Below are 13,924 nucleotides of genomic sequence, written 5' to 3'. Positions count from 1 at the left end.
GATAATAGAATAAAAACAGCTTATCTGTCCACTCTGGGAAGTTCAGGTTTAAGCAGCAAGTCCCAATCCCAGAGTGGACTGATAAGCTGATTTTATCTATATCCTGTACGTTTGTTACCTGCATTTGCTTCAGGACTGTATATTAAATCTATATATTTTTTTATGTTACCATACTCTTATTCGGTTATTGGGACCAGCTAGGTTCCTAATTAAGAGTTACTGGTTTTATACAGTACACACTATGTTTCTCTTTTTGTTTTTACATGCACCAAAGTGTCATCAGAACTGAAGACGTGTAAAGAGATAAATTATACTTTGTAATTCTACACTTTCTCACGTTCCACAGGGTGATTTATCACCTTTCGCTCTAAACACCATTAGGCGCTCCTTTGCACTTCATTTTTGTTTTTATTTATATATATATATATATATATATATATATATATATATATATAAATATAAAATAAGAATTTACTTACCGATAATTCTATTTCTCATAGTCCGTAGTGGATGCTGGGGACTCCGTAAGGACCATGGGGAATAGCGGCTCCGCAGGAGACTGGGCACATCTAAAGAAAGCTTTAGGACTATCTGGTGTGCACTGGCTCCTCCCCCTATGACCCTCCTCCAAGCCTCAGTTAGGATACTGTGCCCGGACGAGCGTACACAATAAGGAAGGATTTTGAATCCCGGGTAAGACTCATACCAGCCACACCAATCACACCGTATAACCTGTGATCTGAACCCAGATAACAGCATGATAACAGAGGAGCCTCTGAAAGATGGCTCACAACAATAATAACCCGATTTTTGTAACAATAACTATGTACAAGTATTGCAGACAATCCGCACTTGGGATGGGCGCCCAGCATCCACTACGGACTATGAGAAATAGAATTATCGGTAAGTAAATTCTTATTTTCTCTAACGTCCTAAGTGGATGCTGGGGACTCCGTAAGGACCATGGGGATTATACCAAAGCTCCCAAACGGGCGGGAGAGTGCGGATGACTCTGCAGCACCAAATGAGAGAACTCCAGGTCCTCCTCAGCCAGGATATCAATTTTGTAGAATTTTACAAACGTATTTGCTCCTGACCAAGTCTGACCAAGTAGCTGCTCGGCAAAGTTGTAAAGCCGAGACCCCTCGGGCAGCCGCCCAAGATGAGCCCACCTTCCTTGTGGAGTGGGCATTTACAGATTTTTGGCTGTGGCAGGCCTGCCACAGAATGTGCAAGCTGAATTGTACTACAAATCAAACGAGCAATAGTCTGCTTAGAAGCAGGAGCACCCAGCTTGTTGGGTGCATACAGGATAAACAGCGAGTCAGATTTCCTGACTCCAGCCGTCCTGGAAACATATATTTTCAGGGCCCTGACAACGTCTAGCAACTTGGAGTCCTCCAAGTCCCTAGTAGCCGCAGGCACCACCAATAGGTTGGTTCAGGTGAAACGCTGAAACCACCTTGGGGAGAAACTAAGGACGAGTCCTCAATTCCGCCCTGTCCGAATGGAAAATCAGATAAGGGCTTTTTCAGGATAAAGCCGCCAATTCTGACACGCGCCTGGCCCAGGCCAGGGCCAACAGCATGACCACTTTTCATGTGAGATATTTTTAACTCCACAGATTTAAGTGGTTCAAACCAATGTGACTTTTGGAACCCAAAACTACATTGAGATCCCAAAGTGCCACTGGAGGCACAAAAGGAGGCTGTATATGCAGTACCCCTTTTACAAACGTCTGAACTTCAGGGACTGAAGCTAGTTCTTTTTGGAAGAAAATTGACAGGGCCGAAATTTGAACCTTAATGGACCCCAATTTCAGGCCCATAGACACTCATGTTTGCAGGAAATGTAGGAATCGACCTAGTTGAATTTCCTCCGTCGGGCCTTACTGGCCTCGCACCACGCAACATATTTTCGCCAATTGCGTGATAATGTTTTTGCGGTTACATCCTTCCTGGCTTTGATCAGGATAGGGATGACTTCATCCGGAATACCTTTTTTCCTTCAGGATCCGGCGTTCAACCGCCATGCCGTCAAACGCAGCCGCGGTAAGTCTTGGAACAGACAGGGTCCTTGCTGGAGCAGGTCCCTTCTTAGAGGTAGAGGCCACGGATCCTCCGTGAGCATCTCTTGAAGTTCCGGTTACCAAGTCCTTCTTGGCCAATCCGGAACCACGAATATAGTGCTTACTCCTCTCCATCTTATCAATCTCAGTACCTTGGGTATGAGAGGCAGAGGAGGGAACACATACCCTGACTGGTACACCCACGGTGTTACCAGAGCGTCTACAGCTTATTGCCTGAGGGTCCCTGGACCTGGCGCAATACCTGTCGAGTTTTTAATCATGTGGAAGACTTCTGGGTGAAGTCCCCACTCTCCCGGGTGGAGGTCGTGCTGAGGAAGTCTGCTTCCCAGTTGTCCACTCCCGGAATGAATACTGCTGACAGTGCTATCACATGATTTTCCGCCCAGCGAAGAATCCTTGCAGCTTCTGCCATTGCCCTCCTGCTTCTTGTGCCACCCTGTCTGTTTACGTGGGTGACTGCCGTGATGTTGTCCGACTGGATCAACACCGGCTGACCTTGAAGCAGAGGTCTTGCTAAGCTTAGAGCATTGTAAATGTCCCTTAGCTTCAGGATATTTATGTGAAGTGATGTCTCCAGGCTTGACCATAAGCCCTGGATATTCCTTCCCTGTGTGACTGCTCCCCAGCCTCGCAGGCTGGCATCCGTGGTCACCAGGACCCAGTCCTGAATGCCTAATCTGCGGCCCTCTAGAAGATGAGCACTCTGCAACCACCACAGGAGGGACACCCTTGTCCTTGGTGACAGGGTTATCCGCTGATGCATCTGAAGATGCGACCCGGACCATTTGTCCAGCAGATCCCACTGGAAAGTTCTTGCGTGGAATCTGCCGAATGGGATTGCTTCGTAGGAAGCCACCATTTTACCCAGAACCCTTGTGCATTGATGCACTGAGACTTGGCTCGGTTTTAGGAGGTTCCTGACTAGCTCGGATAACTCCCTGGCTTTCTCCTCCGGGAGAAACACCTTTTTCTGGACTGTGTCCAGGATCATCCCTAGGAACAGAAGACACGTCGTCGGAACCAGGTGCGATTTTGGAATATTGAGAATCCAATCGTGCTGCCGCAACATTACCTGAGATAGTGCTACACCGACCTCCAACTGTTCCCTGGATCTTACCCTTATCAGGGAATTGTCCAAGTAAGGGATAACTAAAATTCACTTCCTTCGAAGGAATATCATCATTTCGGCCATTACCTTGGTAAAGACCCGGGGTGCCGTGGACCATCCATACGGCAGCGTCTGAACTGATAGTGACAGTTCTGTACCATAAACCTGAGGTACCCTTGGTGAGAAGGGTAAATTTTGACATGAAGGTAAGCATCCTTGATGTCCCGAGACATCATGTAGTCCCCTTCTTCCAGGTTCGCAATCACTGCTCTGAGTGACTCAATCTTGAATTTGAACCTCTGTATGTAAGTGTTCAAAGATTTTAGATTTAGAATCGGTCTCACCGAGCCGTCCGGCTTCGGTACCACAACAGTGTGGAATAATGACCCCGTTCCCTGTTGCAGGAGGGGTATCTTGATTATCACCTGCTGGGAATACAGCTTGTGAATGGCTTCCAAAACTGTCTCCCTGTCAGAAGGAGACATCGGTAAAGCCGACTTTAGGAAACGGCGAGGGGGAGACGTCTCGAATTCTAATTTGTACCCCTGAGATATCACCTGAAGGATCCAGGGGTCTACTTGCGAGTGAGCCCACTGCGCGCTGAAATTCATTGAGACGGGCCCCCCACCGTGCCAGATTCTGCTTGTAAAGCCCCAGCGTATACTGAGGGCTTGGCAGAGGCGGGAGAGGGTTTCTGTTCCTGGGAACTGGCTGATTTCTGCAGCCTTTTTCCTCTCCCTCTGTCACGGGGCAGAAATGAGGAACCTTTTGCCCGCTTATCCACGAAAAGACTGCGCCTGATAATACGGCGTCTTCTCATGTTGAGAGGCGACCTGGGGTACAAACGTGGAATTCCTAGCTGTTGCCGTGGCCACCAGGTCTGAAAGACCGACCCCAAATAATTCCTCCCCTTAATAAAGCAATACTTCCAAATGCCGTTTGGAATACGCATCACCTGACCACTGACGTGTCCATAACCCTCTACTGGTAGAAATGGACAACGCGCTTAGACTTGATGCCAGTCGGCCAATATTCCGCTGTGCATCACGCATATATAGAAATGCATCTTTTAAATGCTCTATAGGCAAAAATATACTGTCCCTATCTAGGGTATCAATATTTTCAGTCAGGGAATCCGACCACGCCAACCCAGCACTGCACATCCAGGCTGAGGCGATTGCTGGTCGCAGTATAACACCAGTATGTGTGTAAATACCTTTTAGGATACCCTCCTGCTTTCTATCAGCAGGATCCTTAAGGGCGGCCATCTCAGGCGAAGGTAGAGCCCTTACAAGCGTGTGAGCGCTTTATCCACCCTAGGGGGTGTTTCCCAATGCACCCTAACCTCTGGCGGGAAAGGATATAATGCCAATAACATTTTAGAAATTATCAGTTGTTATCGGGGGAAACCCACGCATCATCACACACCTCATTTAATTTCTCAGATTCAGGAAAACTACAGGTAGTTTTTCCTCACCGAACATAATACCCCTTTTTTGGTGGTACTCGTATTATCAGAAATGTGTAAAACATTTTTCATTGCCTCAATCATGTAACGTGTGGCCCTACTGGAAGTCACATTCGTCTCTTCACCGTCGACACTGGAGTCAGTATCCGTGTCGGCGTCTATATCTGCCATCTGAGGTAACGGCGCTTTAGAGCCCCTGACGGTCTATGAGACGTCTGGACAGGCACAAGCTGAGTAGCCGGCTGTCTCATGTCAACCACTGTCTTTTATACAGAGCGGACACTGTCACGTAATTCCTTCCAACAGTTCATCCACTCAGGTGTCGACCCCCTAGGGGGTGACATCACTATTACAGGCAATCTGCTCCGTCTCCACATCATTTTTCTCCTCATACATGTCGACACAAAAGTACCGACATACAGCACACACACAGGGAATGCTCTGATAGAGGACAGGACCCCACTAGCCCTTTGGGGAGACAGAGGGAGAGTTTGCCAGCACACACCAGAGCGCTATATATATATATATACAGGGATAACCTTATATAAGTGTTTTTCCCCTTATAGCTGCTGTATAGTTAATACTGCACCTAATTAGTGCCCCCCTCTCTTTTTTAACCCTTTCTGTAGTGTAGTGACTGCAGGGGAGAGCCAGGGAGCTTCCCTCCAACGGAGCTGTGAGGGAAAATGGCGCCAGTGTGCTGAGGAGATAAGGCCGCCGAGAAGGGGGCGGAGCCTATCTCCCGTTTTTCTATGTATTCTGGCAGGGGTTAAATGCATCCATATAGCCCAGGAGCTATATGTGATGCATTTTTTGCCATCCAAGGTGTTTTTATTGCGTCTCAGGGCGCCCCCCCCCCAGCGCCCTGCACCCTCAGTGACCGAAGTGTGAAGTGTGCTGAGAGCAATGGCGCACAGCTGCAGTGCTGTGCGCTACCTTGTTGAAGACAGGACGTCTTCTGCCGCCGATTTTCCGGACCTCTTCTGCCTTCTGGCTCTGTAAGGGGGCCGGCGGCGCGGCTCTGGGACCCATCCAAGCTGGGCCTGTGATCGTCCCTCTGGAGCTAATGTCCAGTAGCCTAAGAAGCCCAATTCACTCTGCACGCAGGTGAGTTCGCTTCTTCTCCCCTTAGTCCCTCGATGCAGTGAGCCTGTTGCCAGCAGGTCTTACTGAAAATAAAAAACCTAAACTAAAACTTTCACTAAGAAGCTCAGGAGAGCCCCTAGTGTGCACCCTTCTCGTTCGGGCACAGAGATCTAACTGAGGCTTGGAGGAGGGTCATAGGGGGAGGAGCCAGTGCACACCAGATAGTCCTAAAGCTTTCTTTAGATGTGCCCAGTCTCCTGCGGAGCCGCTATTCCCCATGGTCCTTACGGAGTCCCCAGCATCCACTTAGGACGTTAGAGAAATATATATATATATATATATATATAATCGCAAGGGAAAGGGGAGGCCAGAAAGGCACTCTAGAAGAGAGTGGAAGAAAAAACAAAAACAAACCACAAAACCTGGGCCCCAGAGAGGGAAAGTGCAGCAGCCGGCATACATGGAAGCAGTTATGATGGCAGTGGAGTCCAGTGCAGAACACAGTTATGTAGAGGCATATCTGATGCAGTCAGACAGCTAGATGCCTCGGCTGCAACCCACCACCGCTCTAGAGACACAGCTCAGCATGAACCTGGATCGCGGGACACACTCCCAGAGGGCAAATACGCTGCTGAGGAGACCTCTGAGATAATGAACATACTGGTTTCCAGTGAGAAACACCAGACCCCGCGGTTAGGTTTGAAATGAGCAATTCTTGATGCTCTGAAAAAAGGTCAAGGAGCACTTAACTATAAAAAATACACCATTATCGACAAATACAAAGTGCAGAGAAAGCTATTTTTTGCAAGTGTTTTAAATTTATGAAATTAAATGATAGCAATATATAGATATTCGTACATTTAGAACAATTATATGACATTCTATTAAATTTTCTTTTCAGAAATACACAGCCGGGTCAGTTGTTCATTTCACTGCACCTGGCAAGGACTGCCATGTTCTTATTGACATCTAGTGTTCTAGAAAGCCAATGTTATTTTTATTTTTTTACAAATGTGCTTTGATTCATACTATAAACACACCCACACATGACTTCCACCAACAATTTGCTAATTACGTTGAGAATATATTGAGGAAGAACTACAACATCGTAGGACAAGTAATTACGTCATTTTTATGTTCGCACTAATTTATTAAGCCGTACTCCCACATTGCACTGATGTTTCCAGGGAGGAAAGATCAGTCACAGCATTACCTTCTCAGTGTTGCTCCTCTACCAATCAACCAATGATCAGAAACAGTAGCTTCCAGGTCATCTCTATGGCAACAGAGCATCTCAGTAGATGTTAAGCTAGATGTTATTGGGGAGTTATTGCTATTTCACTCCTGTAAACAATTCCTTTCATCCTCAATTGCCAAATTAATCTTGCCAAATGATATTTAACATATTCGCCTGGGAGGGCAGGCAGCAGCAGGCATACCTGGCTGAAGAAATCAAATGAGTAGGTATGGGTAAAACTTCAGCCAGGCACAACCTTTTACTGCAGGATTTAGGAGACAGTCAGGTTAAACCACGATCCAGGGTAAACTTTTAGAGGACAGAGGGAGGAGCATCCATTGACCTCAATAACGATAACTTTATTTAAAATAAATTACGAGTTTACTTAAGTTATTTGCTGGCAGTAAATTGGCTATGAGTCACCTGGAATTTTTATAGTGTCTATACACATTTTTCTTGTTCTAGTTTTATTTACAAAGTGCTGTAGTTATACTGTTTGTTATTCACCTGCTTGCTATGTTCAATGGCCACTTATTTATTCTATCCATATGTTGAAGGAAGTCCAGTTTAAAAAAAACCTAAAACTGGTCAGGGATATTCAATTAGACAACATACATTTTCGGAAGAAAAAACAAAAATGGGAGTTTTTCTCAGTTTATTGTCCAGTGGTTAGCTTTGGGCAATTCAATTAAGCCCCGTTTCTTTCTACTGAAATGGTTTTCATTTCTGGATGAAAACATGGCTACGGGGGCAAAAAACAGGGCTGATATGGGCTGTTATCTGGAAATATATTTTTTTTTTTTTACTGCCTCAGGAAAGCGGAAAAGAATCCCCAATGATGGCCGACATTGGTTACAATATTCCTAGGGGGTCAATTAGCAGAGGTAAATTACTACGGCTAATTGAATATCCCCCTGTGTGTGTTAGAAGAACAGTAATCATATCAGGTCTGTAACAAGCTTAAGGAAGAGTTATACACACCTATTTCAACACCAGAGGGTTCCAATGTATCCGTCAGTCTGCCATCATCTTCCAATAGCTTGCCTTCATCGGACTCTGTTCCCTGATCAGATGAAGGAGAGAGAGCCTGCACAGCAGATATCAATACAGGGGCAGGTCGTGATGCTTCAGAAAAGCAGTGCGCTTCATTTGCTGCAGCTGCCACTTTTACATTAGAATTGCTAAAATTACACAAGTCTTGACTGCTAAAAGTGAGAGAGGCTGGACGGCTGGATTCTGAGTTTTCCCAGGTGTCCTGTGAGCTTCCTTTACTCAAGGGGCCGTTCGTCACAGATGATGTTGAACCATTCACTTGATGCGTACTAAGCCCATTGCTGTCCTTCACAATAGGAGACTTGGGGTATTTCCAGAGGTAGTCAAAAGTATTGGATGCGGGATGATTAACAGCACTGGCATCTGATGCAAATATCCCGTGAGGACTACTGGGTATAGAGGGGGAGATTAGGCGATTTACTGGCATTTCGTAATTCAGACCTGGAGGAAATAATTCAAAAATGTACTTACTAAACAATTATACATATATTATATAGTAAACATATACACATACCATAGTACGTGACACCAAAACATCACACACATGTGCACTTGTGGACTTTCCAACTCCAAAGACTACAGGCCAGTGGTCCCCAACTTTTTTGAACCATGACGCCCTAGAGTACCAGAATTTTTATCACAGCACCCCTAGGACAAAAGTTCCTTTATTGAGAAATTCAGGGAAAAAAAATATTAAATTAAGTATATTGTGTTTTAGGTCATCCTTAGGTCCAGTTATGTGATGAGGGACAGGATTTGCTTCTATTTGGCCACGCATTTTATGATTGACAGCCACCAGCACTGATTTTGCATATTACAAAGGACCATAAATATTTTGAATTAATCCAGGACCAGCAACCCAGGGCACCCCTGCAAGTGCCCCAAAGCACCCAGTTTGGTAACCACTGCTACAGGCATTAGTATGGAGTTAGTTTCCAGTTTTTATGCTATAATGGAGCTAAGACACAGAATAAACAAATAAAAGTTGATCAATAAACCATTTATATTCCTACGAAATGAATAGCACCCGCTGCTGTAACAGTAAGGGGGCTGCATCCTACTCTATAAACAAATAAGCAAAGCAGTGTTTGATGCTAATAATTGAAGTCGCCTACAAAAAGTCCTTGGGAAAAGCACTGCTAAATAGGCTCAGGAGGAGAGGAGGGTCATTTTTTACAGCAATTTAGAATATTTTAAGCATGGTGCACCAATTTACAGAGAGAAACTAAAGACTCAAGCGCTGCACATAATAGATCTAATACCTGTGTTTTATATTCTCAATTATAACAGCATGTCAAGACTAAACTCTACAGGGTATTGTAGGAAATTTCAAGTCATTTGTTCTCATAACACGCGAGTCAGCAGAATTAACATCCTCCAGTTTTGCAAGATCAAAATAATGTAATCTCAGAGTACAGGACTATAAAGCCATTAGTGTACCACCACTGACTAGAGACTGAAGACCAGGTTACAAAGACTCCCCTCACACAAGGTAGTTGACTGTATGGGATGCCGGCTGTCAGAAGACCGGCGCTGGAATACAGACACCGAAAACCCAACAGTCAACATCCCGAACGCAAGTATGTCTGCGATTGTTAGGTTAAGGCTGCAGAGAGAGGGTTATGGTTAAGCTACGGAAAAGAAGGTAAGGGTCAGGCTGCTGGAAGGAAGGGTTAGGTTTAGGGGTAGGAGGGGGTTAGAATACTTGCCATCTAGCTGACTGGTTCTGACCGTCAGGATGCCGGTGTCAGTCATGTGACCACCGGCATTGTCAACTCCATTCTCCCGTACCCAACCCCACACAAGCTAATTAAGAAACACATTAAATATCAATATTTAGTCTTGGGGTTCTAAACATGCAGCCCTCCAACTATACATCCCAGCATACCTTGCCACAGTTTTAGCATTAACTAATAGCAAAACTATGGCAGGGTATGCTAGGATGTGCAGTTCCACAGCTGGAGGGCTACATGCTGAACACCCTGCTGTAACGGATTACAATATAAATAATAAAAAATGATTTTGAATTTTATATTTTAAATAAAAATAAAAAATATTAATAATAATAATAATAATAATAATAATAATAATAATAATAGGCTACTATAGCAATCGCAAATATCATTATAAATATGCCATGTTGATAAGGTGAAAGAATGTAAACCTTGGAAGAGTGTAAAATAAAATCTGAAAATTCCAAAACAGGTAAATCCTTAAAAGGCAAAAAATGTACATTACTCACATAAACTGAACGCCTGACAACGCCATGTACACAAATCACAGATTTTAGAGGCACTACTTACCTTTTACTTGTTGAGGAAATCTTAAAAGAGAGTTATTTGTGTAAACTGGTTCCATCAATTGAGGCAGCTGTTTCAGACCTGAGGGGCTAGGTAATGGAGGTTGGCCAGTGCTGGAAAAGTGATTGTTTGTGTCCATGTCTAAAACACAAAAGTCACACATTAAATCATATACCGCACATTCGCAGAAAGAAAGAATGAGAATTACAAAACATACAGCATTTGTAAGAGCACTATAGCTAATAGGAATGTAAAAATGAGCTAAAGGACAAATACTGCCTCCCACCACCACACACATACGAAATGTTGGCCATATGTGAAGTGCCAGCTGATTGGCATAATTGCCAAATGGATATGACCAACCATGTAGTATTTATGTGACTCCATTAGCAATAGCAACCACCGGCTGACTGCCTTTTCTGCTGGGAGTAAATTAAATCTTGATGGATCGCAATCATTACTGGACAACTTTGGGCCATTTGGTTTGAATATAAAACACCTAAGACAATGAGGGGTAGAGATATTATGACGGTGATTGGAGTCAGGTTAAAAAACCAGACTACAAAAGTAGGTAACTACATTAAGTAAAGTCATTCCAAATAGGGCACCTTGAGTAACACAACCTAGACAGGGAAACCACACGAACATACAGGGTAGAGGGTGCTACGTCCACAAATAATAAATGTGTAACTGAAATTGGGAAATCACCTTTTCAGGAAAAAACATAAAACAACAGTGATACAAAAATACTGTGAAATCACAACTACACAATTACTGACACAACAAGCAAAAAGTAGCCATGTTACAAACATCACAATACAGACATGAACATGTATTCAATACGATCTGAGCAAACGCAGTTTAAGCACATGAACACTCTGGCTAATACTGTATCTATTTTAATTACTCACTTAGCTAATGTGTATGTAGCTCTACATACACATATAGTGTAAGCATCATTGTGTGTAACCAGTTATTAAATAAACTGCCTATTTGTAGAAAATGTTAATTACTAATTTATCACCCAGGATAAAAGAAGATTTATGGTAAGAACTTACCCTTGTTAAATCTCTTTCTGCGAGGTACACTGGATTCCACAGAGAATAACATCAGGGTGTAGAGTAGGATCTTGATCCGAGGCACCAACAGGATAAAAGCTTTGACTGTTCCCAAGATGCTCAGTGCCGACTCCTCTATAACCCCGCCTCCGTGCACAGGAGCTCAGTTTTGTCAACCAGTCCAATGCAGTAGCAGGTAAGAGAGATGACAACAGTTAGTAGCCACAGACACCACATGAGAAGGTAACAGCGACTAATGCCATACCAACACAAAGAAGCTAAGTGCGTCAGGGTGGGCACCCTGTGGAATCCAGTGTACATTACAGAAAGAGATTTAACAAGGGTAAGTTCTTACCATAAATCTCCTTTTCTGCAGCGGGGTACACTGGTATTCCACAAGGAATAACATCACGGATGTCCTAAAGCGGTGCACTGTAGCGGGCACAAGAACCTGGCGTCCAAAGGAAGCATCCTGGGAGGCGGAAGTATCAAAGGCATAGAACCTTATGAACGTGTCCACTGAGGACCACGTAGCCGCCTTGCACAATTGTTCAAGGGTCGCACCACGGCGGGCCGCCCAAAAAGGTCCAACAGACAGAGTAGAATGGGCTTTGATGGTAGCAGGAGATGGAAGGCCAGCCTGTACATAAGCATGTGCAATCACCATTCTAATCCATCTGGCCAAGGTCTGCTTGTTAGCAGGCCAGCCACGTTTGTGAAAACCTAACAGTACAAAGAGAGAATCAGACTTCCTAACGGAGGCTGTCCTCTTCACATAGATACGGAGAGCCTGTACCACATCCAAAGACCGCTCTTTGGAGGATAAATCCAGAGAGACAAAGGCAGGAACCACAATCTCCTGGTTAAGATGGAAAGAAGACACCACCTTAGGTAGATAACAAGGGGGCGTTTGAAGAACCGCCCGGTCACAGTGAAAAATCAGATAGGAGGACCTACAAGACAAGGCACCCAAATCTGAGACCCGTCTAGCAGAGGCAATAGCCAGCAGAAACAAGACCTTGAGGGAAAGCCACTTAAGTTCCGCAGATTCAAGAGGTTCAAACGGAGACTCTTGCAAAACCTCCAGAACCACTGACAAATCCCAAGGAGCCACAGGTGGGACATAGGGAGGTTGAATCCGTAAAACAGAAATTAGAGTAGAAATGGCTGCGCAAAGTAACAGGGAAAAATAAGATTTTAAACCTACCGGTAAATCTTTTTCTCCTAGTCCGTAGAGGATGCTGGGGACTCCGTAAGGACCATGGGGAATGCACGGGCTCCGCAGGAGACATGGGCACTAAAAAGAACTTTAGATATGGGTGTGCACTGGCTCCTCCCTCTATGCCCCTCCTCCAGACCTCAGTTAGAGAAACTGTGCCCAGAGGAGACGGACAGTACGAGGAAAGGATTTTTGTTAATCTAAGGGCAAGATTCATACCAGCCCACACCATCCACACCGTATAACATGGAATATGCGAACCAGTTAACAGCATGAAACAAAACAGCATCAGCCCCAGACTGATCAAAACTGTAACATAACCCTTAAGTAAGCAAAAACTATATACAAGTCTTGCAGATGTAGTCCGCAATGGGACGGGCGCCCAGCATCCTCTACGGACTAGGAGAAAAAGATTTACCGGTAGGTTTAAAATCTTATTTTCTCTTACGTCCTAGAGGATGTTGGGGACTCCGTAAGGACCATGGGGATTATACCAAAGCTCCAAAACGGGCGGGAGAGTGCGGATGACTCTGCAGCACCGATTGAGCAAACATGAGGTCCTCATCAGCCAGGGTATCAAACTTGTAGAACTTCGCAAAGGTGTTTGAACCCGACCAAGTAGCAGCTCGGCACAGCTGTAATGCCGAGACACCTCGGGGAGCCGCCCAAGAAGAGCCCACCTTCCTAGTGGAATGGGCCTTTACAGAATTCGGTAACGGCAATCCAGCCGTAGAATGAGCCTGCTGAATCGTGTTACAGATCCAGCGAGCAATAGTCTGCTTCGAAGCGGGAGCGCCGACCTTGTCGGCTGCATACAGAACAAACAGTGCCTCTGTTTTCCTAACCTGAGCCGCTCTGACCACATAAATTTTCAATGCCCTGACCACATCAAGGGACTCGGAATCCTCCAAGTCCCGTGTAGCCACAGGCACCACAATAGGTTGGTTCATATGAAAAGAAGAAACCAACTTGAGCAAAAATTGAGGACGAGTCCGCAACTCTGCTCTATCCACATGGAAAATCAGATAGGGGCTCGTGAGATAAAGCCGCCAACTCAGACACTCGCCTTGCCGATTGCCAAGGCCAACAACATGACCACTTTCCAAGTGAGATATTTTAATTCCACCGTTTTAAGTGGTTCAAATCAGTGAGACTTAAGGAACCGCAACACCACGTTAAGGTCCCAGGGTGCCACTGGAGGCACAAAAGGAGGCTGGATATGCAGCACTCCCTTCACAAAAGTCTGGACTTCTGGGAGAGAAGCCAATTCCTTCTGAAAAAAAATGGATAGGGCCGAAATCTGAAC

At 45.0% G+C, this 13,924-nt stretch overlaps 1 protein-coding gene across 6 annotated transcripts in view; it reads right to left on the bottom strand.

The window, feature by feature from the left end:
• Positions 1 to 13,924, bottom strand: part of BAZ2A (bromodomain adjacent to zinc finger domain 2A) — a 441,771-nt gene that overhangs the window by 271,434 nt on the left and 156,413 nt on the right. For all 6 annotated transcript variants that reach the window (XR_010211400.1, XM_063952546.1, XM_063952545.1 and 3 more), the window contains exons 2-3: positions 10,345 to 10,482; positions 7,970 to 8,482 (exon numbers count right to left, since the gene is read on the bottom strand). Coding sequence is in view for 5 of the 6 variants with exons in the window: in XM_063952543.1 (XP_063808613.1) it covers positions 7,970 to 8,482; positions 10,345 to 10,482 (651 nt within the window). In the remaining variant the exon portion in view is untranslated. The remainder of the gene's footprint in view (positions 1 to 7,969; positions 8,483 to 10,344; positions 10,483 to 13,924) is intronic.

The sequence above is a fragment of the Pseudophryne corroboree genome, chromosome 2, assembly GCF_028390025.1.
Source record: "Pseudophryne corroboree isolate aPseCor3 chromosome 2, aPseCor3.hap2, whole genome shotgun sequence".
In the NCBI taxonomy this organism is placed as follows: domain Eukaryota; kingdom Metazoa; phylum Chordata; class Amphibia; order Anura; family Myobatrachidae; genus Pseudophryne; species Pseudophryne corroboree.
The sequence above is the reverse complement of the archived record's forward strand: the minus strand, read 5'-3'. Positions and strand labels throughout refer to the sequence as shown.